Source organism: Artibeus jamaicensis, unplaced genomic scaffold (genome assembly GCF_021234435.1).
Source record: "Artibeus jamaicensis isolate MK-2021 breed Jamaican fruit bat unplaced genomic scaffold, CSHL_Jam_final scaffold_1283, whole genome shotgun sequence".
NCBI classification, from domain to species: Eukaryota; Metazoa; Chordata; class Mammalia; order Chiroptera; family Phyllostomidae; genus Artibeus; species Artibeus jamaicensis.
Genome location: NW_026522028.1, coordinates 6,564,756 through 6,592,278, shown reverse-complemented (window position 1 = coordinate 6,592,278; position 27,523 = coordinate 6,564,756). Strand labels below are relative to the sequence as shown.

The 27,523-nt window shown below is 44.3% G+C and overlaps 1 protein-coding gene across 1 annotated transcript; it reads left to right on the top strand.

Moving 5' to 3' along the window:
• Positions 1-5,727: 5,727 nt before the first annotated feature.
• LOC128625943 (trophinin-like) lies at positions 5,728-19,360 on the top strand. The gene is given in 6 exon segments (XM_053655766.1): positions 5,728-6,024; positions 6,026-6,706; positions 6,884-7,024; positions 13,348-13,472; positions 16,647-16,798; positions 18,324-19,360. Coding segments are annotated over 6 exon segments (2,433 nt in total).
• Positions 19,361-27,523: the final 8,163 nt, after the last annotated feature.

The window sequence follows — 27,523 nt, the reverse complement described above, 5'->3', positions numbered from 1 at the left end:
ACGGACAAATTAGACAAATATATGAAGGCAAAACTAATTGAAATGAATGGAATTCCACAGGACACCAATACCAATGAAAAGGAAACTGGGACTCAAATCAATGGAGTGGACCAGAAGAAAGCAAATAATGGCCCAACAGAAAAGAGTCAAGAAGCAAGAATTCAAAGAAATGAGGAGAGTCTTAGGAACCTCCAGGACATCTTTAAACGCTCCAACATCCGAATTATAGGGGTACCAGAAGGGGGAAAGGCACAGCCACCAGTGGAAAACTTATTTGAACAAATAATAAAGGAGAATTTCCCCAATCTGGCAAAGGAAATAGACTTCCAGGAAATCCAGGAAGCTCAGACACTACCAAAGAAGTTGGACCCAAGAAGGAACACACCAAGGCACATCGTAATTACATTAGCCAAGATAAAAATGAAGGAGAGAATCCTAGAAGCAGCAAGAGCTAAGGGGACAGTCACCTACAAAGGAGTCCCCATCAGACTGTCAGCTGATTTCTCAAAAGAGACCTTACAGGCAAGAAGGGGCTGGAAAGAAGTATTCCAAGTCATGAAATCTAAAGACCTACAACCAAGATTGCTCTATCCAGCAAAACTTTCATTTAAAATGGAAGGACAGATAAGGTGCTTCTCAGATAAGATCAAATTCAAGGAGTTCATCATCACCAAGCCCTTATTATATGAAATGTTAAAGGGACTTATCTAAGAAAAAGAAGTTAAAGAAACATGAACAGTGAAAGGACAACAAACTCACAGTTATTAACAACCACACCTAAAACGAAAGCAAACTAAAAGGACAGCTAGATCAGGAGTGGAAACATAGAAATGAAGATCTCAAGGAGGGTTAGCAACAGGGGAGTGGGAGGAGGAGAAGGGGGGAGAAGGTACAGAAAATAAGTAGCATAGACAGTAGATAGAAAATAGATGGGGGGGGGGAAGAATAGCATGGGAAATATAGAATCTAAAGGACTTGAGACACATGGTCATAAACTAAAGGGGGGGTGATGGTGGGGATGGGGGTAGGGTGGAGGGGAATAAAGGGGGAATAGAACAACTGTAACAGCATAATCAATAAAAAAAATTTAAAAAAAGAAAAAAAAAAGAAAAAAGGGCATATACATTTTTCAGTAATATAAACCTCCTGTAGGGCTTGAAAAAAAACAAGCATAACATAATATACGCTAATTTAAAGTAGCTGAAAATCAATTTATTATTGTATTGCTTAAGAACATTACTTATTTCCCATATCACTTAAGAACATTGTTGCAAACATTTTCAAAATATTCACTTAAACCTGACCACATTCAACAAGACTAAGTATTCAATTACCAGTGACACAGTATTCCACTTTTGAAAATTACCCTTAAGAAGGGGCGGGGGAGGCTCGGATGGGAAAAATAGACAAAAAACTGTACTTGAAAAATCACTAAATAAAATTTTTAAAAAAAGAAAATTACCCTTAAGGCATACACTCAATCATAGAAAAACATATACATGTTCATGTATCGATTGATTGAAAAAGATGTGGTGTATCCACACTGAGTCAGAGCTGCAGCCCAGACTCCTCTACTGCAACTATGGCCAGCTGACTGTGCAGGGCATGTCTCGCACCTCCTCCCATCCCTAATGAGGCCTGAGGCAGAGTCTCCACTTTGTGGTTAAAGAAAGCAGCCAGTCTTGGACTTCCGGCCAAGATGGAGAGGTAGGAGGAAACACGGTGCCTCCTCACACAACCAAGTTTAAATACAACTAAGTTTTAGTAATAAAAATGCAATCAAAGCACAGAAAATTGAACTGTACAAAAGTCAAACAGCAGTGGAACCACTCAGCCAGACCCATAAAGCAGGCGAAGGAGAGAGCAATGAGACAGACTGGGTAGTGACTTAGGGACTCAGAGCCTATTCTATTAAAATGGCATTCATGATCGCCCTGTTGTATTGTTGCTGTTGTTGTTGCTGTTCCATGGCAGATTGTAAGGTAAGAGTACATTTTAAAGGATGGTGGAATTAATGAAGACAGGCGAGGTTTGTGTAAAACCATCACCTCCCTGGGAAGAAACTGACTGCTGAAAACAAAGTTTTGAACAGTAGAGTAGTATTCAGCTGGAAAATCTCCCGTACCCTTAATATATGATTTAATGAGGTGGGAGAATTTACTCACGAATTCTTTAGAACAACTTTCTAGACAGATTTTGGTATTCCAGGTACTAGAATGATACATATTTGCTGACATCTACTTTCATATTCCTTTAAAGTGAGTGTTATTTTCTGTGGTCGAAATAATCATAATCATAGACATAACCAATATTGTACAGAATCTCCATGAATTCCAGGCAATATGCACATTTTCACACACATAGAACATCACCCATGAACCCTACCAGAGAGGGCTTTAAAAAACACATGACAAATGCAGAACCTGCAACTCACACACAGGGACTAGGTGAAAGCAATGGGACTAGAACCCAAAGACTGCATATCTACTACCCCAAAGGACAGCTTAGGTGATAGAAGAGAGGACCTTGTGACCAAAACATTAGATGGACTACATAATAAGAGCAGTTAGAATACACACACAAATAAGAGATAGGAATACAGGAGAGATCATGATAAGCGACAGTATGATCAGCTACATATGCAATATCAGATACTGTCAAAACATTTGTCAGGACTCACAACACCAGGCTCTATTCTCTATGCTCCGTCAGCCAGGCTCATGAAAAGAAAGAATGTACAGCACATGGGCTGTGATATGTACTGCAGTTTCCTAACTCTACATTGCTGGGTGAGGGGACCCATTTTCTGCAGGTTTGCAATAAGGCAAATGCTCAAGTACTAGCAGGGAGGTGTCACCACCCAGGAAGCCACTAATCAAGAGACAGGTGCCAAGTTCAGGATTCCCATGGCTGACAGGTGAGGAAACAATCAGGCCAAATTAAGTAGATCAAAGAAAATATTAAGGAGGGTATCTCAGTTCCATACAAGGAGTCCAAGGCTCTGGAACATATGCTGAGGAGCCTGCCTAGGGAGGAGTAAGGGACTAAGCCAGAACCTGAAGTCGTAGACTCACACCCTTATTGGATCTCCTTGGAAGCCTTGAAGGACAAAGATCGCATAAGGATGACCTTCATTTCCAACTTGGAATTCACAGAAAACTGCGATATTAATGTAACAAGAGCAGAGTCAAGAAATCAAAGGCTAAAGTTACAGGGCTGTTCACCTGTCAAAGTAAGGATCCCGAAGTGGACTAAGGGTAGCACCCAGAGCATGAAAAGGAGGTCCCACAAAATTGGTGCTGTCACACCCGTGAAAGCCGTGGCACCGATGTCAGGCTGACTTGAGTCCTGACAGTCTCAGGGAGGTGAGCGTCTCGGTACAATGTAGATCAGTTTCGTCGGTTACAGGGAATGACAGGGTCTCTAACAAGAATCTGTCTATATGAGTATCCTGAGTATTATGAGGGGCAGCGTAAAAAAAAAAAAACCGGGGGATCACATAGAAACCAGGACTTTCCATGACCTTGGGGAAGCCAGAAAAACGACCACTGAGAGTCCAAGTTTTCTATGGGGGTGATCTCTGGGAGGGAATGGCCTTTCTAAACAGGATCGAAGCCCAGAATTGCAAAGACAGGAATCTTGCACCGAGAGGAGGCAAGGACACTCAGTGCTAAAGGAGAAGATCACCCCCACGACCCCAGTATCTTGTTGAAGCCCTACACTAGTGTCTGGCCTGCGAGGCCCAGGCCATACATCGGAAGCTGTCCACTGAACTGCCACCTGGAACTCAGGACAGAGCAGTTGGTGTGCAGCCAGGGACCACCCATGTCACTAGAGGGTCAAGCCGAGGCTCTGAAGACACAAAAGTAGGGACCCTGAGTGAGGACCTGGGGCCCTCCCACTCCTAAGCAGTGGGGTCCCCCGGTTCCCCAGCCCACCTGCCGCGGGGCTCTCAGTTCTCAGGCACCCCAGACAGCCCTGCCAGTTAGGACCCACCCACTTCCGCCTTAGAGCCAGGGTCTTTCCCGATGCGCCCAGGCCGCTGCTTTCCGGTTCAGGGCGGATTCTCAGGCTGCGCCCGGAGTCAACCTGAGGACCTACAGGGCGACCTTAGGAAACCACAGCTCTCCAAGAGGGTAGGTGAGCCCACCCCGACCCGGGCCTGCCTTTGGTCTCTGAGAGGCTGGAGGCGAGCCGTCGGGCTGCATTCCGCTTCAAATATGTTAGTGAGAAGGCCGTGTGTACTCTGTGGGTGTACCCTGATTCTGCAGACGGATGGCATGCACGTATGAACTGCTTTCAGCATGAGTGCCTGAGTGCTTAAGAGTCCACCTTTGCCCAAAAAAGTGGACCTCACAGGGCCGCAACCCTACCTTCACCTCTAGCAGGCTCCAGACACAGGAAACAGATATAAAGCATAGTAACTTTCCCCTCTAGCGGTAACTATGGGAAGCCCGGGCTGCACCCATCAACTACCAAACGCAGCAAAGGAAGCCTGGGTTGGAGGCCGAGCTGGCTCCTCATTTCCTCTGGCGGTGGTCTCTGGGAGGTATGAGCCTCGGTTTATTGGTGGAAGTCCAAATGAGGAAAGGGGACTGAGACCCTGGTGAGATTCACGGGTGTGAAACTGATGAGAATGGTGGAGCGTGCCCAGAAAGTTGGGGGCGGGGTCCACCGGAAGTCTCAGGGTTTTTTCTGACCTAGAAGATTGGTTGAATCGCCATGATGAGTTGCACTACCTTCTTCCCAGAGTATCCCTTGTCTCTTGGAGGGACAAGATTGAGTCAAAGTGGCAATCTCCGCCCATGAGTGGCAGGATGTCACATTGTGCCGGGTATCTCAGAAAGACCATTGTGGACTTTGGCGATGTGCTACACCGTATCAGCAGGGCCTCAAAGTGTCCTTTCTTTTTCCAGTGCTAGCAGCTCTGTAGGATAGATCTCAGGCTGCACTCCCCATCATCCTTCACTGAAGGGAAACCGTGCAGTGAGAGGGGTCATCCCATATTATCAGAGAGAAAATACAACCTAAGGAGGAGACAAATTTAGAACTTGAATGGCGATTCTGCTTGGAACCAGGGATGATGGGAAATTCACCTGCATGCAACAGCCCCCGCCCACTCCTGGGTGATGTGCTTTGGTTACATAAGGTCCACTTCATATCCTCTTGTTGCATCTCACAGAGTTTGCAACTTCGTAAGAGCAGTTCTCCTCCAGGAGTCCGATTGAGGAATACACAGAGGGCTTGAGCAACCAACCAGCCCCGCCAAAAGAGGACATCACAGCCTCCATCCCTACCTTTAGCTATCGGCCCAGGATAGCTCAGAGATGGGTGGTCAGGGCGAGCTTCCCCTGCATCTCTCCATACCATGTCTAAGGGAGCTAAGATCCTTAGTCTGTAAGTCTAGCCACCATTTAAAGAGAAGGAAGAGGTGCCGGTCCTCACAAGGAGGCAAACTGAGGAGCTTGACTGACGACTGATGATACTCACCAGCTCAGGAAACAAAGGAGCCAACCAAACTCTCGGCACTGAGTGTCCTCTGATAGGCAGGTAGACTGAGGCTCCCTTTGCCCGGGTCCCAGGGAGTGTCGAGGTGTCAGTGTTAGAGTAGCAGAGGGGAATGTGCCTGTCGAAGGTGCTCACGTCCTCTCTCTGTCATCCACCAGGTGCCCAGATCACCTTTTTGTTGGCCCACACTCTTGTCGGCTTTCCTGAAAAACACCCATCATGCCTCGTGGTCACAAGAGTAAGCTCCGTGCTCGTGAGAAACGCCGCCAAAACAGAGCTGAGACACAAAGTCTTCAGAGCGCTGAGGCCGCTACAGAAGATGCAGAGGCCGCCTGCTCCTCCTCCTCAGTTCTAGCAGACGCTCCCTCAAGTGCCACTGGTGCTGGTCCTCTCCAGACACCTTCGAGTGACCCAGCCAGCACCAGTGCTGCTGCAGGTGTTTCAGGCAAAAGATCTGCTGGAAAAGCCAAAGGCCGAGTTTGGAAAAGTAGAAGTTCCTCCCAGGCCTCACCTTCCCCCTGAGAGCTTTGGCCTAGATATCCTCACTCAGAAGGCAAGTCACTTGGTAGACTATCTTCTGACTCAGTATCAAATGAAGGAGCCCATTAGAAAGGCAGACATGCTGAAGATAGTCCACAAATGGTACAGAAAGGACTTTCCTGAGATTCTCAAGATGGCCTCAGACCACATGGATCTGGTGTATGGTCTAGAATTGAAAGAAGTCAAGCCCAATGGTAACTTCTACACCCTGGTCCAGAATGAAGATGCCGCCAGCGATGAGAGTCTGAGCAGAGCCTGGAGATTTCCTGTAAAAGGGATTCTGATGCCTCTCCTGAGTGTGATCTTCCTGAATGGCAACTGCACCTCTGAGGAGGAGATCTGGAAATTCCTGAGTATAATGGGCATCTATGATGGAAAGTCTCACTTCATTTTTGGAGATACCAGGAAGCTTATCACCCAAGATTTGGTACAGGAAGAATACCTGGTGTACCGGCAGGTGGCCAACAGCGATCCTCCACGCTACGAGTTCCTCTGGGGTCCAAGAGCCCACGCTGAGACCAGCAAGATGAAAATCCTGGAGTTCGTGGCCAAGATGAATGATAACGTCCCCACTGCCTTCCCAGCCTATTACGAAGAGGCTTTGAAAGATGAGGAAGAGAGAGCCCGAGCTGCACCCAGGGCTAGCAGTCCTTCCAAGGCCAGTGGTCACGCCAGAGCCACATCCAGCCACTACCCTCAGCCTGAGTGACGTCGAGATGGAGTGTTCCCTCTTTGGTTGGAGAGGCCTGTTAAGCAGCTTCCTAGTATGCAAAAAGTCTTGTTAGCAACCTTTGTGAGGGTGTTGTGCGTTTTCACATGGTGTGCTTTTAAACAGAACGTTTCTTTAGGTTCAGAATGGAAGTTTAAGAATGACAGGGATGACACATGTATTGCCATATACCAGGTTAGCAGTAAGCGTGGTCTTATTGAAATACAAATTGGGACTCCTTCGATCACTTTTGTGATCCAGAAGAAGGTAACATCGCTTTAGGGTAGGAATATCTTTAGCGATGTAAAGGGAGATTATACTAACATAAGAGGCAACAGTAGATGGATACATAAAAGGGTAGATAAACTAAAAGTTGGCCACTTCCCGACTTTTGATTATAATAGATGTAGAATATTATTTTAGGTTCAGGGGTACAAACATAGTGATTACACATTTATATAACTTACAAGGTGTTCACCCCCATGAGTCTACAACCCACCTGAAACATATGTTGTTATTACAGTATTATTTACAATATTAGCTGTGCCATACCTGGCTGGGTTGTTAAAGGCAAGACAGGGACATGTCCCACCTGTACATGAATGGCTATAGAAGATGTGGTACATGTATGAAACTTGTCACTCCTTGTTTTTCTTGCTGTATTTAGTCTTTTGTTTTGTAGCCTGTAAAGCTATGTACCTGATTTGCTTATGTTTTCAAAAATGTTAGATAATATAAATGATAGTGAATCAGACCTCTTGGTTCATGGCTTTTATTTGACACACGCATTAATGGAGCATCAGCTCTTTGGAAGTCCTCGTGCCAACCCTGGGAATGTTTAGGCAAAAGAGACACTTCCTCTGCCCATGCAGTCTGATTGTAGGAGAAGCTGTCATTACTGAAGAAGGTGAGATTGTCTACTTCATAAGGAACACGTGAAAAGTAAAGGGGGAGCGGAGATAGCATATTACCTAGCCTTTGTGGCTAAGCAGAATCCATTCCCATTGGGAGGACAAGGAGTGACCCAGGGCCATATCCAGTTGCTTCTCTCATCCTGAGTGAGGTCTGAGGTGGAGTCTTCACATTGTGGTTGGAAATGCCTGTTGGCCAGCATGCCTAATGTGCATGCATACCTCGCTGACTCCTACTTTGAGGTCATTGTCAAGGGGTGTTCTGCTAAGAGAAACCCTATTTAGGTTCAGAACGGAAGCCTAGATGTGGCAGGGATCACACACTTACTGTTGTGTGTCAGGTGGAGGAGCGAGAGTTTTGGTTTTTCCAGTTCACCCTGAAAATCCTTAAATCACTTTTGTGATCTGGAAAAAGACAGTATGGCATTCCATTTGGGCTGTATTTGGTAATGTGGAAAAAAACTCAAACACAATAGATCTGATGAGAACCTAGAGTGGTAGGAAAATGTAAAAGTTGCTCCATTATGGCTTTGCCTTACTCCACTCAATGTTTCTTTTCTTAGCATTGAAAGTTACATACATAGATATCCTTAGATGATTCAAAAATGAATGAGTTTAGGGGAAAAAAATGAATGAGTTTGGGGGAAAGTAAAGTGATGCAGCCACTAAGGAAGATAGTATAGAGATACCTGAAAAAGTTAAAAATTGAACTACCATGTTCTGCGGCCATTCCACCATGGAGTACTTAGGTAAACGGAATCCCTAAGGTGAAGAGATGGAAGTACCCCCATGTCCACTAACACAGTATTCACAATAGTCACCACATGGAAACGACCTCAGTAACCATTAATGAATGAATGTGGGAAGGCAAGGTGATACTCCCACACACACACACTCACCCACTCAGGGAAAGAGATACATCAATCAGTGGTAAAAGAGAATGAGTCCCGGGTATTGGGGACAGCACGTGCTAGGTGAAAGAAGGGGTAAATTTCAAATGGTGCTCCTTCATTAAAACTTTTCAAAAGACAGAGACAAATACTGTGTAGTATCCCTTATGCGAGGAATCTTTGAAACACACACTGATAAAGTAACTCATACATTGAAGATATTGATGTTTTCCCACTGGGTGGTGGTGGTGGAATGTGGTTGAAATTGGTGATGGTGGCCAAAGATGCAAACTTTATATTATATAATTAATAGCTCCTGAGGATGCAATGTACAGGATGATTACTAGTAGTTATCGCTAGTGTATTAGATGTGAATATAGCCAAGAGAGTATATCTAAATGACCTAATTATATGCAAGGAAATAAAAAGCTGTGGCTGCTGTAGTTCAGGGGAATGAGCTTCAGACTGTGAACCAAAATGTTGAGGGTTTCACTCCCAGCCAGGGCACAGGCCTGGTTTGCATGCCAGGATCCCAGTTGGGTGTGCTGGGGAGGCAACCACACATTGATGTTTGTTTCTCTTTCTCTCTTTCTCCTTCCCTTCCTGTCTTTATATATAAATAAAATCTTTTTAAAAGAGGGAAAAAAGAAAAGTGTAGGTAATTTTTTCAGTGCCTATGTTAAAATACTTCACTTTTGACAAAATGCCAGGATTTCATACATTCTACCCACATACATTTAGTTCCTCACAGTTCCATAAGACAGGAATTGGGTGTGGAGTCCCTGGGATTCCTAGTTCAGAAGTCTTATAACTCTGCAATCATTGTTCCTGGTGGCTTTCTTCTCATGTGGAGCTCAGGACCTCCTTCCAATCCATGCATTTTGGTGGGAGCAGAATTCAGTTACCAGGAATTGAAGCACTAAGGTTCCCATTTTGTGCATGCTACGGGCTACAGATGATGCTCAGGTCTCTCTTAGGGCTTTGCTATGCTATGCAGCACCTTCCATCTTCAAAGCTAGGCAGGAGAACCTCCCTCTCACCCTTTGGGTTTCCCTCACCAAGAAAAGTTCCATCTGATTTGAGGGTTCACTTCATTAGGTCTGGGTCATGGATGATAATCTTCTTATTTTAAGAATAACAGATATCAGACCTTCATTATATCTGCCAAACTCCTCATAGCACCATCCAGATTAGTGTCTGATGAATTAAGTGGAAGAAGTTGTTTGTGCACCAGGACTCAGGAATCCCGGAGGTCATCTTGGAATTGGGACTGCCTGTGTCATTGAGGTATTTCAGTTATGTTTGTAATTAAGAGCTTCAACCTTTAAAGGTACATAAAATGATAAACATTGTTATTTTGTGTGCCTCACAATAACTTGAGGTCTGAGGATGACAGATGAGAAAAGACTGGCCGTGTGTTGATATTGCTGAAGCTGGCAAAGGAGTACCCAGAGCACTGGTTACATTATACTCTTAGGACTGCAAATGTTCTGATTTCATCACACAAATTATCCAGAGCATGCAAAGTGAACCAAAACTTCCAAGAGAATTTCAAAGGCCTTATTTATTTATCTTTAGAGAGAAGGGAAGGGAGGGAGAGGAAAGGGAGTCATCCATTTGTGGCTGGCTCTCATAAGGCCCGCACTGGAGACTGATCTGCAACTGAGACATGTGCCCTGACTGGGAATCAAATCCACGTCCCTCAGGGTCACTGACCGTCACTGAATCCAATGAACCGCAACGACAAGGACAAAAACATCCAAAATTGTTAATAAAGCAAGCATAACAAGGGGAAAGGGTGAGGGATTTAGAGGAACTAGTATAAAGGACACATGGACAACAGCTAAGGAGCGTGGAAATGGGAGAGAGGTGGGGAGCACAGGGGGTGGGCTGGGGTGGAAATAAAAGGCAAAAAACTGCACTTGAAAAATAATTAAAGAAAAAAGGGCATATACATTTTTCAGTAATATAAACCATCTGTGGGGCTTGAAAAAAACAAGCATAACATAATATACGCTAATTTAAAGTAGCTGAAAATCAATTTATTATTGTATTGCTTAAGAACATTACTTATTTCCCATATCACTTAAGAACATTGTTGCAAACATTTTCAAAATATTCACTTAAACTTGGCCACATTCAACAAGACTAAGTATTCAATTACCAGTGACACAGTATTCCACTTTTGAAAATTACCCTTAGGCATACACTCAATCATACAAAAACATATACATGTTCATGTATCGATTGATTGAAAAAGATGTGGTGTATCCACACTGAGTCAGAGCTGCAGCCCAGACTCCTCTACTGCAACTATGGCCAGCTGACTGTGCAGGGCATGTCTCACACCTCCTCCCATCCCTAGTGAGGCCTGAGGCAGAGTCTCCACTTTGTGGTTAAAGAAAGCAGCCAGTCTTGGACTTCCGGCCAAGATGGAGAGGTAGGAGGAAACACGGTGCCTCCTCACACAACCAAGTTTAAATACAACGAAGCTTTAGTAATAAAAATGCAATCAAAGCACAGAAAATTGAACTGTACAGAAGTCAAACAGCAGTGGAACCACTCAGCCAGACCCATAAAGCAGGCGAAGGAGCGAGCAATGAGACAGACTGGGCAGTGAGTTAGGGACTCAGAGCCTATTCTATTAAAATGGCATTCATGATCGCTCTGTTGTATTGTGGCTGTTGTTGTTGCTGTCCCTTCGCAGACTGTAAGACAAGAGTACATTTTAGGGGATGGTGGAATTAATGAAGACAGGCAAGGTTTGTGTAAAAACATCACCTACGTGGGAAGAAACTGAGTGTTGGAAACGAAGTTTCGAACAGTACAGTAGTATTCAGCTGGAAAAACTCCCCTACACTCAAAATAGGATTTAATGGGGGGACTGGAGAATGTACTCTCAGATTCTTCTTAACAGCTTTCTGGACAGATTTTGGTATTCAAGGTACTAGAGTGATACATATTTGCTGATATCTACTGAATATTTTTGTATTCCTTTAAGTTGAGTGTTATTTTCTGAAGTTCAAATAATCATAATCTTAGACATAACAAATATTGTGTAAAATCTCAATGAATTCCAGGCAATATGCACATTTTCACACACATGGAACACCACCCATGAACCCTACCAGAGAGGGCTTTAAAAAACACATGACAAATGCAGAACCTGCGACTCACACACAGGGACTAGGTGAAAGCAATGGGACTAGAAGCCCTAGACTCCATCTCTACTACCCCAAAGGACAGCTTAGGTGATGGAAGAGAGGACCTTGTGACCAAAACATTAGATGGACTACATAACAAGAGCAGTTAGAATACACACACAAATAAGAGATAGGAATACAGGAGAGATCATGCTTAGCGACAGTATGATCAGCTACATATGCAATATCAGATACTGTCAAAACATCAGTCAGGGCTCACACACATCAAGCTCTACCCTTCTATGCTCCCTAAGCCAGGCTCATGAAAAGAAAGAATGTATCAGCTTTCTTTTCTCAGACAGCACAGCACATGGGCTCTGATATGCACTTCAGTTTCCTAACTCTACATTGCTGGGTGAGGGGACCCATTTTCTGCAGGCTTGCAATTAGGCAAATGCTCAAGTACTAGCAGGGAGGAGTCACCACCACCCAGGAAGCCACTAACCAAGAGACAGATGCCAAGTTCAGGATTCCCATGGCTGAAAGGTGAGGAAACAATCAGGCCAAATTAAGTGGATCAAAGAAAATATTAAGGAGGGTATCTCAGTTCCATACAAGGAGTCCAAGGCTCTGGAACATATGCTGAGGAACCTGCCTAGGGAGGAGTAAGGGACTAAGCCAGAACCTGAAGTCCTAGACTCACACCCTTATTGGATCTCCTTGGTAGCCTTGAAGGACAAAGATCGTATGAGGATGACCTTCATTTCCAACTTGGAATTCCCAGAAAAGTGCGATATTAATGTAACATGAGCAGAGTCAAGAAATCAAAGGCTAAAGTTACAGGACTGTTCACCTGTCAAAGTAAGGATCCCGAAGTGGATGGACTAAGGGTAGCACCCAGAGCATGAAAAGGAGGTCCCACAAAATTGGTGCTGTCACACCCGGGAAAGACGTGGCAGAGACGTCAGGCTGACTTGACTCTGGACAGTCTCAGGGAGGTCAAATCTTGGTGTAATGCAGACCATTTTCGGCTGGAAGAGGTAATGACAGGATCTCTAAGAGGAATCTGTCTATATGAGTATCCTGAGTATTATGAGGGGCAGCGTAAAAAAAAAAAAAAAACGGGGGGATCACATAGAAACCAGGACTTTCCATGACCTTGGGGAAGCCAGAAAAACGACCACTGAGAGTCCACGCTTTCTTCGGGGGGTGATCTCTGGGACGGAAGGGCCTTGCCTTATAGGATTGAAACCCATAATTGCAAAGACAGGAATCTTGCACCGAGATGAAGCAAGGACCCTCAGTGCTAAAGGAGAAGATCACCCCCACGACCCCAGTATCTTGTTGAAGCCCTACCCTAGTGTGTGGCCTGCGAGGCCCAGGCCAAACATAGGCAGCTGTCCACTGAACTGCCACCCGGAACTCAGGACAGAGCAGATGGTGTGCAGCCGGGACCACCCATGTCACTAGAGGGTCAAGCCGAGGCTCTGAAGACACAAAAGTAGGGACCCTGAGTGAGGACCTGGGGCCCTCCCACTCCTAAGCAGTGGGGCCCCCCGGTTCCCCAGCCCACCTGCCGCGGGGCTCTCAGTTCTCAGGCACCCCAGACAGCCCTGCCAGTTAGGACCCACCCACTTCCGCCTTAGAGCCAGGGTCTTTCCCGGTGCGCCCAGGCCGCTGCTTTCCGGTTCAGGGCGGATTCTCAGGCTGCGCCCGGAGTCAACCTGAGGACCTACAGGGCGACCTTCGGAAACCACAGCTCTCCAAGAGGGTAGGTGAGCCCACCCCCGACCCGGGCCTGCCTTTGGTCTCTGAGAGGCTCGAGTAAAGCCGGCCGGCTGAATTAGGCCTCGAATGTGTTAGTTTCAAGTCCATCCTTGCTTTACGGGAGGAACACGATTCGGCAGAGAGATGACGATGTATAGATCTGAACGGCTTTCTTTTTCTTCTTAGTTTTAGTTGTATTTATTGTTATTCACCTGCCGTTGTCCCCATTTTCTCCCATTACTCTCCCCCACCCTACCCACCCTCACCTCCCACATTCAGTCCTACCCCCAATCCCATTGTCTTTGTCCATGGGTACGACATCCATGTTCCTTGATGACCCTTCCCCTTCATTCCCGATCATCCCCCCCCCCCTTCCTCTTTGGTCACTGTCAGTTTGTGCTTTACTACCATGTCTCTGGTTCTATGGTGCTCACTTGTTGATTTTATTGATTAGGTCCCACTTATAAGTGAGATCACATGGTATTTGTCTTTCACCGCCTGGCTTATTTCACTTAGCATAATGCTCCACAGTTCTATCCATGCTGTCTGGAAGGGTAGGATCTCCTTTCTCTCTGCCACGTAGTATTTCATTGTGTAAACGTACCATAGGTTTTTGCCCTCCTTGTTTACTGATGGGCACTTAGGTTGCTTCCAGCACTTGGCTAATATAAATTGTGCCGCTATGAACACTGGGGTGCATAGGCTCTTTTGGATTGCTGTTTCAGGGTTCTTAGGATATAATCCCAGCAGTGGAATTGCTGGGCCAAAAGGCAGTTCCATTTTTACTTTTCTGAGGAAACTCCATACTGTTTTCCACAGTAGCTGCATCAGTCTGCATTTTCACTAGCAGTGCACTAGGATTCCCTTTTCTCCACAACCACGCCAGCACTTTTTGCTCTTTTGTGCATGACGACCATTCTGACAGGTGTGAGGTGTTCATCTCAATTGTGGTCTTAATTTGCATCTCTCTGATGGCTACTGATGCTGAGCACCCTTTCATATGTCTTTGGGCCCTCTCTATGTCCTCCTTGGAGAAGTGTCTGTTCAAGTCCTTTGCCCACTTTTTAATTGGTTTGTTTGTCTTCCTGAAGTGGAGTCTTGTTAGTTCTTTATATATTTTGGAGATCAAACCCTTGTCCAAGGTATCATTGGCAAATATGTTTTCCCATACAGCTGGTTCCCTTTTCATTTTGCTGTTGTTTTCTTTAGCTGTGCAGAAGCTTTTCATTTTGATGAGGTTCTATTTGTTTATTCTTTCCTTTATGTTCCTCACTCAAGGGGACATATTGGTGAAAATATTGCTGCATAGAATATATGAAATTTTCCGGCTTATGTCTCCCCTAGGACTTTTAGATGTCATGACTGACATTTAAGTCTTTTATTCATCTTGAGTTTGTTTTTGTATATGGAGTAAATTGGTGGCCGTGTTTCATTTTTTTTCATGTAGCTGTCCAGGTCTCCCAACACCATTTGTTGAGGAGTTTATTTTTACTTCATTTTATGCTTGTGCCTCACTTATTGAATATTAACTGACCATACAAACAAATAATATCTATTTCTGAGTTCTCTAATCTGTTCCATTGATCTATGTGATGTTGTTATGCCAGTACCAGTCTGTTTTGATTACCATGGACTTGTAATATAGTTTGATATCAGGTATCGTGATTCCTCCTACTTTGTTCTTCTTTCTTAAAATTGCTGAGGCTATTCAGGGTCATTTATGGTTCCATATAAATTTTTGAAATGTTTGTTCTATGTCTGTGAAATATGTCATCAGTATTTTCATAAGGGTTGCACTGAATCCATAAATTTGGGGGGTTAGTATGGACATTTTGATGGTGTTAATTCTTCCAATCCATGAATATGGTATATGCTTCCATTTGTTTGTGTCTTCCTTAATTTCTTTCTTCAGTGTTCTGTAGTTTTCTGAGTAAAGGTCTTTTACCTCTTTAGTCTTTTACCACCTCGGTTAAGTTTATTCCTAGGTACTTTATTTTTCTTCTTGCTATAGCAAATAGGACTTTTTTTCCTGACTTCTCTTTCTGATATTCATTGTTTGGGTACAAAAATGCCTTCAATGTCTGAATATTGAGTTTGTATCCCACTGTTTTGCCAAATTCACTTAATAGGTTGAGTAGCTTTTTTTGTGGAGTCTATAAAGTTTTCTATGTTCAGGATCATGTCATCTGCAAACGATGAGAGCTTTACTCTCTCCTTTCCAATTTGGATGCTTTTTATTTCTTTTTCTTGTCTTATTTCTGTGGCTAGAACTGCCAATACTATGTGGAATAGAAGAGGTGAAAGTGGACACCCTTGTCTTGTTCCTAATCTTAGTGGGGAAGCTTTTAGTTTTTGCCCAGTGAGTAGAATGTTGGCTGTAGGTCTCTCATATATGGTCTTTATTATGTTGAGGGGTGCTCCCTCTACTCCCACTTTGCTGAGTGTTTTTATCATAAATGGGTGCTGCACCTTATCAAATGCTTTTCCCCCATCTATTGATATGATCATGTGATTTTTGTCTTTCCTTTTCTTTATGTGACGTATCATGTTTATTGATTTGCAAATAACGTACTATCCGTGCATCCCTGGGATGAATCCTACTCGATCATGGTGTATAATCTTTTTAATGTATTGCTGGATGTGGTGTGCCAATATTTTGTTAAGGATTTTAGCATCTAGGTTCATCACTGATAGTGTCCTGTAGCTTTCTTTCTTTTTTGTGTCTTTGTCTGGTCTGGGGATTAGCATGGTGCTGGATTCATAAAAAAGAGTTTGGGGTCTTCCCTCTTATTAGATTTTTTTGGAATAGTTTGAGAAGGATGGGGATGAGCTCTTCTTTAAATGTTTTGTAAAATTCTCCTGTTAAACAGTCTGGTCCAGGGCTTTTGTGTGCTGGGAGCGTTTTGTTTTTTTTTGTTTTTTTATTACTACTTCAATTTCACTAGCCGTTATCAGTTTGTTCATTCCTTCTGATGCTTGATTCAGTTTTGGAAGGTCATATGCTTCTAGAAATTTGTCCATTTCGCCCAGGTTTTCAAATTTCTTGATGTATAGTTGTTCATAGTACTTTCTTACAATCCTTTGGATTTCTGTGGTATCAGTTACAATTTCCCCTCTTTCACTTCTGATTTAATTTTTTTGGTCCTCTCTCTTTTTTTCTTGATGTGTCTGGTTAAAGGTCAGAACTGCTTTCAAAACAAGGGCCTGAGGGGTTAAGAGTTGACATCTATCCTGAAAAGCAGGCTGCGAAGAGCAGCAATCCTGCCTTCAGCACTGGGAGGCACCAGGAGGAGGAGACAGATAAAAACGGAAGTAATATCCCCTCTAGCGGTAAGTAAGGGAGGTGAGGGCTGCAGCCGCCAGCTCCCAAACTCAACAAAGGCGGCCTGGGCAGAGCTGGCAGGCTGAGCTAGGCCTTCATTTTTTTCTGGTGGTGGTCTCAGGTTAATGAGGGCCTTGGTTTAGGTGTGGGAGCCCAATTCAAAGAAGGGGAGCCAGTGCCTAAGGGGATTTAGGATTGTGACACTGAGGCGGATGGGGGACCGTCTCAGAGAGTAAGAGGCCAACTAAAATCTCAGCCCTCTTTTCAGCCCTGGGAGATTGGGATGTCAGCATGATGAGTTGCACTCACTTCTTCCCAGGCCATCTTATGGAGGGGATAGATTAGGTCGAGGGGGGGCAACCTCCTGTCATGGGTGGCAGGGTTTCATGTCATGCCAAGTATCTCCAAAAGACAACTGGGGACTATGGGAATGTGCCACACTGTACTAGTGGGGACACAAAAAATCCTCCCTATTCTCCATGCTAGCATACCTCAAGGATAGGTGTCATGCAAGAGGGCCTTTTCATAGTCACTCAAGAGAAACAGGAAATTGAAGAGAGTGGCCCCAGGTTAATAGAATGAAAAATCAAGACCCCAGCCGGAGTCAAATTTAGACCTTGAATTGGAATCCTGTGTGGAACCACTTGCCATGGGACCTCAACTTGCTTGCAATAGCCCCCACCCTTGGGAGAACATATTTGGTCAGAAAAGGTCAACTTCATTTTCTTCTACTGAGTTTCAGGGAGGTTGGCTCTTAACTGTGAGAAGTATGAAAAGTGTCCAGGACATGAAAAGTGTCCATCTCAACTCTTTATTATCAGCCCCAAAAATCTCAGGGATGGTCTGTCAGGTGGAGCAACACCCCCACTTCCTTATATAAGGTCTGAGAGAGGTGAGATCTATAGTCGGAAGATCTAACTACCAGCCAGCCCAAGGGGGAGTAGTCCCAGACCTTAAAAGAAGGCAAGGTGAGGATCCTGACTGACAACTGAGGATCCAAATAAAACCAGGAAACAGAGGGCCCCACTAATTTCTCAGCACTGGGCATTACCTGATACATAGATGGACTGACAAACTCATGTGCAGTTCTATGTCCTGGGTCCCTGAGAGCATTACAGTGTCAGCCTCAGAGTAGCAGAGGGGGAAGGTGCCCAGGCTCTGGCCATGGTTGACGTGAGAATTTGGAAGATGAACTGAGAGGATCCCGCATGCCTCGACAAAGGGGGCTACACTGACATTGCCTGCTGTCACCTGAATAGAGTCAAGGCAAGGCTGGTAGGATGCAGCCTGAGACTCTCTCTAAAAGTTCTTTGGTTTCTCTATGGGATTTTTAGGGGACAGGCTGACCTGGAGAGAAGGAGCTTCATGAGTTTCTAGAGTAGTACCCCATAAAAAGCTTTCGAGACAGCCTGTAATAAAGCCAAGGTTGAATCTACCCATTGAAGGTGTTCACATCTTGTCATTCTCCATCCACCAGGTACCCAAACTACCTCTTCATTGGTCTACACTCCTGTCTGCTGTCCTGAGCCACAGCCATCATGCCTCGTGGTCACAAGAGTAAGCTCCGTGCTCGTGAGAAACGCCGCCAAAACAGACCTGAAACCCAAAGTCTTAAGAGTGCTCAGGCAGCTACTGGAGAGGAAGAAGAGGCCACTTGCTCTTCCTCTTCTGTTCTGGCAGATGCTGCCTCCAGCTCTGCTGGTGCTGGTCCTCTCCAGGCATCTCTGAGTGACCCAGCCACCACCAGTGCTGCTGCAGGTGTTTCAAGTGAAAGATGCCCTGGAAAAGCCAAGGGCCATGGTAGTAAAAGTAAACATTCATCTGGGGCTTCAGCTTCCACTGGGATCCCTGGCAAAGATCTTCTAAATAAGAAGGCTACACAGTTAGTAGAGTACCTGATATATCAGTATCAAATGAAGGAGCCCATTAGAAAAGCAGACATGCTGAAGATAGTCCACAAATGGTGCAGGAAGGACTTCCCTGAGATTCTCAGGAAGGCCTCTGAGCACATAAATCTGTTCTTTGGCCTAGAATTGCAAGAAGTCAAGCCCAGTGGTAACTATTACATACTTGTAGACAGTCAGGGTGACACCAGCTATGGGGATCTGAGCAGAGGCTGGAGATTTCCTATAAAAGGGATTCTGATGCCTCTCCTAAGTATGATCTTCCTGAATGACAACTGTGCCTCTGAGGAGGAGATATGGGGATTCCTGAATAATTTGGGCATCTATGATGGAAAGAGTCACTTCATTTTTGGAGAGCCTAGGAAGCTTATCACCCAAGATTTGGTGCAGGAAGAATACCTGGTGTACCAGCAGGTAGGAAACAGTGATCCTCCATCCTATGAGTTCCTTTGGGGTCCAAGAGCCCACACTGAGAGCGGCAAGATGAAGGTTTTACAGTTTTTGGCCAAGCTCAATGATAGTGAACCCACAGCTTTCACAGGTTATTATGAAGAGGCTTTGAAAGATGAGGATGAGAGATTCCAAGCTGCACCCAGACCTAGCAGTCCTTCCAAGACCAGTGGGCACCCCAGAGCCACATCCAGTCACTGCTCTCCCCCTGAGTGACACCCCGGTGGAGTGTTCAATTTTTGGTTGGAAAGCCCTGTTAAGCAGTTTCTTAGTACATAAAATATTTTGTTAGCTTATATTTCAGGGTGGTTTTTGGATTTTTAAACGGTGTTCTTTTAGGTAGACTATTTACTTAGATTCAGGATTTAAGTTTATGAAGACAGGGTTCACACTTTAAAGGCATTTATGAATTAGGTATAAGTGCTTTTTTTAAAAAATAAAACTTAGCAATCCTTAATTACTTTTGTGATCCAGAACAAGTTAATGTGGCCTTAGGATAGGACTATCTTTTGAGATGTGAAATAAGTTTACACTAAAATTGTTGGGAGCAGTAGATAGATAAATATATATATGAATAGGTAGGTGAAGAAAATTGGCAAGTTAAAATTTTGATGACAGTTGACATATGATATATTAGTTTCATGTGGAGAACATATTGATTACACAAAGTATTCATCGCCATAAGTTTAGGACCCATATGAATCGTATGTACTTATTGCAGTGTTATTTGCTGTATTGCTTATGCTTTACCAAGCATAATCTATAACAGCCGAGACGTGTGTCCATCTGTCAACAAATGGATAAAGAAGATGTACATATATAAAATTGGCCACTACTTTTTTGCTTCACGACAGGTGTTCTTTCATTGTGTAAATTGTGAAGCCAGGTACCTGGATTTGCTTATGCTTTTCAAGACTGTTTGAAAATATAAATCAGTAAATCAAGCCTCTTGGTTCATGGTTTTTATTTCACAGAGTCATTAACGGGGCATCAGCTCTTACAAATTCTTCACATTTCCATTGGGGATGTTTGGCCAAAGAAGACCCTGCCCTTGCCCGTGCCAATATAAAACATACATGCTGTCGCAAAAGAGGGCAATATACACTCTTCTTCGTATGAAACAAGTACAGAGACTAAAGGGTGTGGAGATAGCATGTCACCTAACTTCCATTGCTAAGCAGAATTTAGTCCCATTGTGAGGACAATGCGTGATCTAAGGCAACACCCAGTCAGTTGTGTCACCCTAAGTGAAGTCTGAGGTGGAGTCTTCAAGTCGTGGTTGGAAATGCCTGTTGACCAGTGTTCCTTATGTGCACAGACATTGTGCTGGCTCCTGTTTTGAGGTAATTTCCAAGTAGTGTTCTATCAATAGAGAGTCAATTTAAGTTAAGAATATAAGCATATGACAGGGATCACATATTTCTTGTCTATATCAGGTTAAGGAGTGAGAGTTTTGTGTGTTGAAATGCACATGGAAAATCCTTAAATCACTTCAGTGATCCTAAAGAAGACATCACGGCATCCCATTCGGGATATGTTTGGTAATGGGAAAAAACTCAAACAAAAAGAGATCTGATGAGAACATAGAGCGGTAGAAGAAATGTAAGAGTTGGTCAATTACGGGTTTGCCTTACTCCATTCAGGGTTTCCTTTCTTAACTTTAAAAGTTACATACCTGGATATCTTTACATTATTCAAAAATGAAGGAGTTTAGGGGAAGGTGTATTGATAAAGCCAATAGGGAAGAGACCACAGAGAGATCCCGCAAAAAGATAAAATTGAACTACAATTCTCTGTACCATCTCCATGTGATCTTCATTTCTATGGTTCTCCTCCTCATCTAGCTGTCCTCTTAGTTTGCATTGGTTTTAGGTGTGCTTGTTAATAACTGAGTTTGCTGTCCTTTCACTGTCTAGCATAGATGGTAGGTAGAAAATATACAGGGGAGAGGGAAAGAATAGTATGGGAAATCCTGAATCTAAAGAATTTGAGACACATGGACATAAACAAAAGGGGGAGAATGGTGGTGGAGGGGTGTGCAGGGCAAAGGGGAATGAAGGGGAGAAATAAGACAACTATAATGGCATAATCAATAAAATATAATTTTAAAAAAATTAAACTACAATACTCTGCAGCCATTCCACCATGGAGTACTTAGGTAAACGGAATCCCTAAGGTGAAGAGATGGAAGTACCCCCATGTCCACTAACACAGTATGCACAGTAGTCACCACATGGAAACGACCTCAGTAACCATTAATGAATGAATGTGGGAAGGCAAGGTGATACTCCCACACACACACACTCACCCGCTCAGGGAAAGAGATACATCAATCAGTGGTAAAAGAGAATGAGTCCCGGGTATTGGGGACAGCACGTGCTAGGTGAAAGAAGGGGTAAATTTCAAATGGTGCTCCTTCATTAAAACTTTTGAAAAGACAGAGACAAATACTGTGTAGTATCCCTTATGGGAGGAATCTTTGAAACACACACTGATAAAGTAACTCACACATTGAAGATATTGATGTTTCCCCACTGGGTGGTGGTGGTGGAATGTGGTTGAAATTGGTGATGGTGGCCAAAGATGCAAACTTTATATTACAAAATTAATAGCCCCTGAGGATGCAATGTACAGGATGATTACTAGTAGTTATCGCTAGTGTATTAGATGTGAATATAGCCAAGACAGTATATCTAAATGACCTAATTATATGCAAGGAAATAAAAAGCTGTGGCTGCTGTAGTTCAGGGGAATGAGCTTCAGACTGTGAACCAAAATGTTGAGGGTTTCACTCCCAGCCAGGGCACAGGCCTGGTTTGCATGCCAGGATCCCAGTTGGGTGTGCTGGGGAGGCAACCACACATTGATGTTTGTTTCTCTTTCTCTCTTTCTCCTTCCCTTCCTGTCTTTATATATAAATAAAATCTTTTTAAAAGAGGGAAAAAAGAAAAGTGTAGGTAATTTTTTCAGTGCCTATGTTAAAATACTTCACTTTTGACAAAATGCCAGGATTTCATACATTCTACCCACATACATTTAGTACCCCACAATTCCAAAGTCAGCAATTGGGAGTGGAGTCCCTGGGATTCCTAGTTCAGAAGACTTATGACTCTGCCATCATTGTTCCTGGTGGCTTTCTTCTCATGTGGAGCTCAGGACCTCCTTCCAATCCATGCATTTTGGTGGGAGCAGAATTCAGTTACCAGGAATTGAAGCACTAAGGTTCCCATTTTGTGCATGCTACGGGCTACAGATGATGCTCAGGTCTCTCTTAGGGCTTTGCTATGCTATGCAACACCTTCCATCTTCAAAGCTAGGCAGGAGAACCTCCCTCTCACCCTTTGGGTTTCCCTCACCAAGAAAAGTTCCATCTGATTTAAGAGTTCACTTTATTAGGTCTGGGTCATGGATGATAATCTTCCTATTTTAAGAATAACAGATATCAGACCTCCATTATATCTGCCAAACCCCTCATAGCACCATCCAGATTAGTGTCTGATGAATTAAGTGCAAGAAGTTGTTTGTGCACCAGGACTCAGGAATCCAGGAGGTCGTCTTGGAATTGGGACTGCCTGTGTCCTTGAGGTGTTTCAGTTATGTTTGTAATTAAGAGCTTCAACCTTTAAAGGTACATAAAATGATAAACATTGTTATTTTGTGTGCCTCACAATAACTTGAGGTCTGAGGATGACAGATGAGAAAAGACTGGCCGTGTGTTGATATTGCTGAAGCTGGCAAAGGAGTACCTAGAGCACTGGTTACATTATACTCTTAGGACTGCAAATGTTCTGATTTCATCACACAAATTATCCAGAGCATGCAAAGTGAACCAAAACTTCCAAGAGAATTTCAAAGGCCTTATTTATTTATCTTTAGAGAGAAGGGAAGGGAGGGAGAGGAAAGGGAGTCATCCATTTGTGGCTGGCTCTCATAAGGCCCGCACTGGAGACTGATCTGCAACTGAGACATGTGCCCTGACTGGGAATCAAATCCACGTCCCTCAGGGTCACTGACCGTCACTGAATCCAATGAACCGCAACGACAAGGACAAAAACATCCAAAATTGTTAATAAAGCAAGCATAACAAGGGGAAAGGGTGAGGGATTTAGAGGAACTAGTATAAAGGACACATGGACAACAGCTAAGGAGCGTGGAAATGGGAGAGAGGTGGGGAGCACAGGGGGTGGGCTGGGGTGGAAATAAAAGGCAAAAAACTGCACTTGAAAAATAATTAAAGAAAAAAGGGCATATACATTTTTCAGTAATATAAACCATCTGTGGGGCTTGAAAAAAACAAGCATAACATAATATACGCTAATTTAAAGTAGCTGAAAATCAATTTATTACTCTATTGCTTAAGAACATTACTTATTTCCCATATCACTTAAGAACATTGTTGCAAACATTTTCAAAATATTCACTTAAACTTGGCCACATTCAACAAGACTAAGTATTCAATTACCAGTGACACAGTATTCCACTTTTGAAAATTACCCTTAAGGCATACACTCAATCATACAAAAACATATACATGTTCATGTATCGATTGATTGAAAAAGATGTGGTGTATCCACACTGAGTCAGAGCTGCAGCCCAGACTCCTCTACTGCAACTATGGCCAGCTGACTGTGCAGGGCATGTCTCACACCTCCTCCCATCCCTAGTGAGGCCTGAGGCAGAGTCTCCACTTTGTGGTTAAAGAAAGCAGCCAGTCTTGGACTTCCGGCCAAGATGGAGAGGTAGGAGGAAACACGGTGCCTCCTCACACAACCAAGTTTAAATACAACGAAGCTTTAGTAATAAAAATGCAATCAAAGCACAGAAAATTGAACTGTACAGAAGTCAAACAGCAGTGGAACCACTCAGCCAGACCCATAAAGCAGGCGAAGGAGCGAGCAATGAGACAGACTGGGCAGTGAGTTAGGGACTCAGAGCCTATTCTATTAAAATGGCATTCATGATTGCTCTGTTGTATTGTGGCTGTTGTTGTTGCTGTCCCTTCGCAGACTGTAAGACAAGAGTACATTTTAGGGGATGGTGGAATTAATGAAGACAGGCAAGGTTTGTGTAAAAACATCACCTACGTGGGAAGAAACTGAGTGTTGGAAACGAAGTTTCGAACAGTACAGTAGTATTCAGCTGGAAAAACTCCCCCTACACTCAAAATAGGATTTAATGGGGGGACTGGAGAATGTACTCTCAGATTCTTCTTAACAGCTTTCTGGACAGATTTTGGTATTCAAGGTACTAGAGTGATACATATTTGCTGATATCTACTGAATATTTTTGTATTCCTTTAAGTTGAGTGTTATTTTCTGAAGTTCAAATAATCATAATCTTAGACATAACAAATATTGTGTAAAATCTCAATGATTTCCAGGCAATATGCACATTTTCACACACATGGAACACCACCCATGAACCCTACCAGAGAGGGCTTTAAAAAACACATGACAAATGCAGAACCTGCGACTCACACACAGGGACTAGGTGAAAGCAATGGGACTAGAAGCCCTAGACTCCATCTCTACTACCCCAAAGGACAGCTTAGGTGATGGAAGAGAGGACCTTGTGACCAAAACATTAGATGGACTACATAACAAGAGCAGTTAGAATACACACACAAATAAGAGATAGGAATACAGGAGAGATCATGCTTAGCGACAGTATGATCAGCTACATATGCAATATCAGATACTGTCAAAACATCAGTCAGGGCTCACACACATCAAGCTCTACCCTTCTATGCTCCCTAAGCCAGGCTCATGAAAAGAAAGAATGTATCAGCTTTCTTTTCTCAGACAGCACAGCACATGGGCTCTGATATGCACTTCAGTTTCCTAACTCTACATTGCTGGGTGAGGGGACCCATTTTCTGCAGGCTTGCAATTAGGCAAATGCTCAAGTACTAGCAGGGAGGAGTCACCACCACCCAGGAAGCCACTAACCAAGAGACAGATGCCAAGTTCAGGATTCCCATGGCTGAAAGGTGAGGAAACAATCAGGCCAAATTAAGTGGATCAAAGAAAATATTAAGGAGGGTATCTCAGTTCCATACAAGGAGTCCAAGGCTCTGGAACATATGCTGAGGAACCTGCCTAGGGAGGAGTAAGGGACTAAGCCAGAACCTGAAGTCCTAGACTCACACCCTTATTGGATCTCCTTGGTAGCCTTGAAGGACAAAGATCGTATGAGGATGACCTTCATTTCCAACTTGGAATTCCCAGAAAAGTGCGATATTAATGTAACATGAGCAGAGTCAAGAAATCAAAGGCTAAAGTTACAGGACTGTTCACCTGTCAAAGTAAGGATCCCGAAGTGGATGGACTAAGGGTAGCACCCAGAGCATGAAAAGGAGGTCCCACAAAATTGGTGCTGTCACACCCGGGAAAGACGTGGCAGAGACGTCAGGCTGACTTGACTCTGGACAGTCTCAGGGAGGTCAAATCTTGGTGTAATGCAGACCATTTTCGGCTGGAAGAGGTAATGACAGGATCTCTAAGAGGAATCTGTCTATATGAGTATCCTGAGTATTATGAGGGGCAGCGTAAAAAAAAAAAAAAAAACGGGGGATCACATAGAAACCAGGACTTTCCATGACCTTGGGGAAGCCAGAAAAACGACCACTGAGAGTCCACGCTTTCTTCGGGGGGTGATCTCTGGGACGGAAGGGCCTTGCCTTATAGGATTGAAACCCATAATTGCAAAGACAGGAATCTTGCACCGAGATGAAGCAAGGACCCTCAGTGCTAAAGGAGAAGATCACCCCCACGACCCCAGTATCTTGTTGAAGCCCTACCCTAGTGTGTGGCCTGCGAGGCCCAGGCCAAACATAGGCAGCTGTCCACTGAACTGCCACCCGGAACTCAGGACAGAGCAGATGGTGTGCAGCCGGGACCACCCATGTCACTAGAGGGTCAAGCCGAGGCTCTGAAGACACAAAAGTAGGGACCCTGAGTGAGGACCTGGGGCCCTCCCACTCCTAAGCAGTGGGGCCCCCCCGGTTCCCCAGCCCACCTGCCGCGGGGCTCTCAGTTCTCAGGCACCCCAGACAGCCCTGCCAGTTAGGACCCACCCACTTCCGCCTTAGAGCCAGGGTCTTTCCCGGTGCGCCCAGGCCGCTGCTTTCCGGTTCAGGGCGGATTCTCAGGCTGCGCCCGGAGTCAACCTGAGGACCTACAGGGCGACCTTCGGAAACCACAGCTCTCCAAGAGGGTAGGTGAGCCCACCCCGACCCGGGCCTGCCTTTGGTCTCTGAGAGGCTCGAGTAAAGCCGGCCGGCTGAATTGGGCCTCGAATGTGTTAGTTTCAAGTCCATCCTTGCTTTACGGGAGGAACACGATTCGGCAGAGAGATGACGATGTATAGATCTGAACGGCTTTCTTTTTCTTCTTAGTTTTAGTTGTATTTATTGTTATTCACCTGCCGTTGTCCCCATTTTCTCCCATTACTCTCCCCCACCCTACCCACCCTCACCTCCCACATTCAGTCCTACCCCCAATCCCATTGTCTTTGTCCATGGGTACGACATCCATGTTCCTTGATGACCCTTCCCCTTCATTCCCGATCATCCCCCTCCCCCTTCCTCTTTGGTCACTGTCAGTTTGTGCTTTACTACCATGTCTCTGGTTCTATGGTGCTCACTTGTTGATTTTATTGATTAGGTCCCACTTATAAGTGAGATCACATGGTATTTGTCTTTCACCGCCTGGCTTATTTCACTTAGCATAATGCTCCACAGTTCTATCCATGCTGTCTGGAAGGGTAGGATCTCCTTTTTCTCTGCCACGTAGTATTTCATTGTGTAAACGTACCATAGGTTTTTGCCCTCCTTGTTTACTGATGGGCACTTAGGTTGCTTCCAGCACTTGGCTAATATAAATTGTGCCGCTATGAACACTGGGGTGCATAGGCTCTTTTGGATTGCTGTTTCAGGGTTCTTAGGATATAATCCCAGCAGTGGAATTGCTGGGCCAAAAGGCAGTTCCATTTTTACTTTTCTGAGGAAACTCCATACTGTTTTCCACAGTAGCTGCATCAGTCTGCATTTTCACTAGCAGTGCACTAGGATTCCCTTTTCTCCACAACCACGCCAGCACTTTTTGCTCTTTTGTGCATGACGACCATTCTGACAGGTGTGAGGTGTTCATCTCAATTGTGGTCTTAATTTGCATCTCTCTGATGGCTACTGATGCTGAGCACCCTTTCATATGTCTTTGGGCCCTCTCTATGTCCTCCTTGGAGAAGTGTCTGTTCAAGTCCTTTGCCCACTTTTTAATTGGTTTGTTTGTCTTCCTGAAGTGGAGTCTTGTTAGTTCTTTATATATTTTGGAGATCAAACCCTTGTCCAAGGTATCATTGGCAAATATGTTTTCCCAT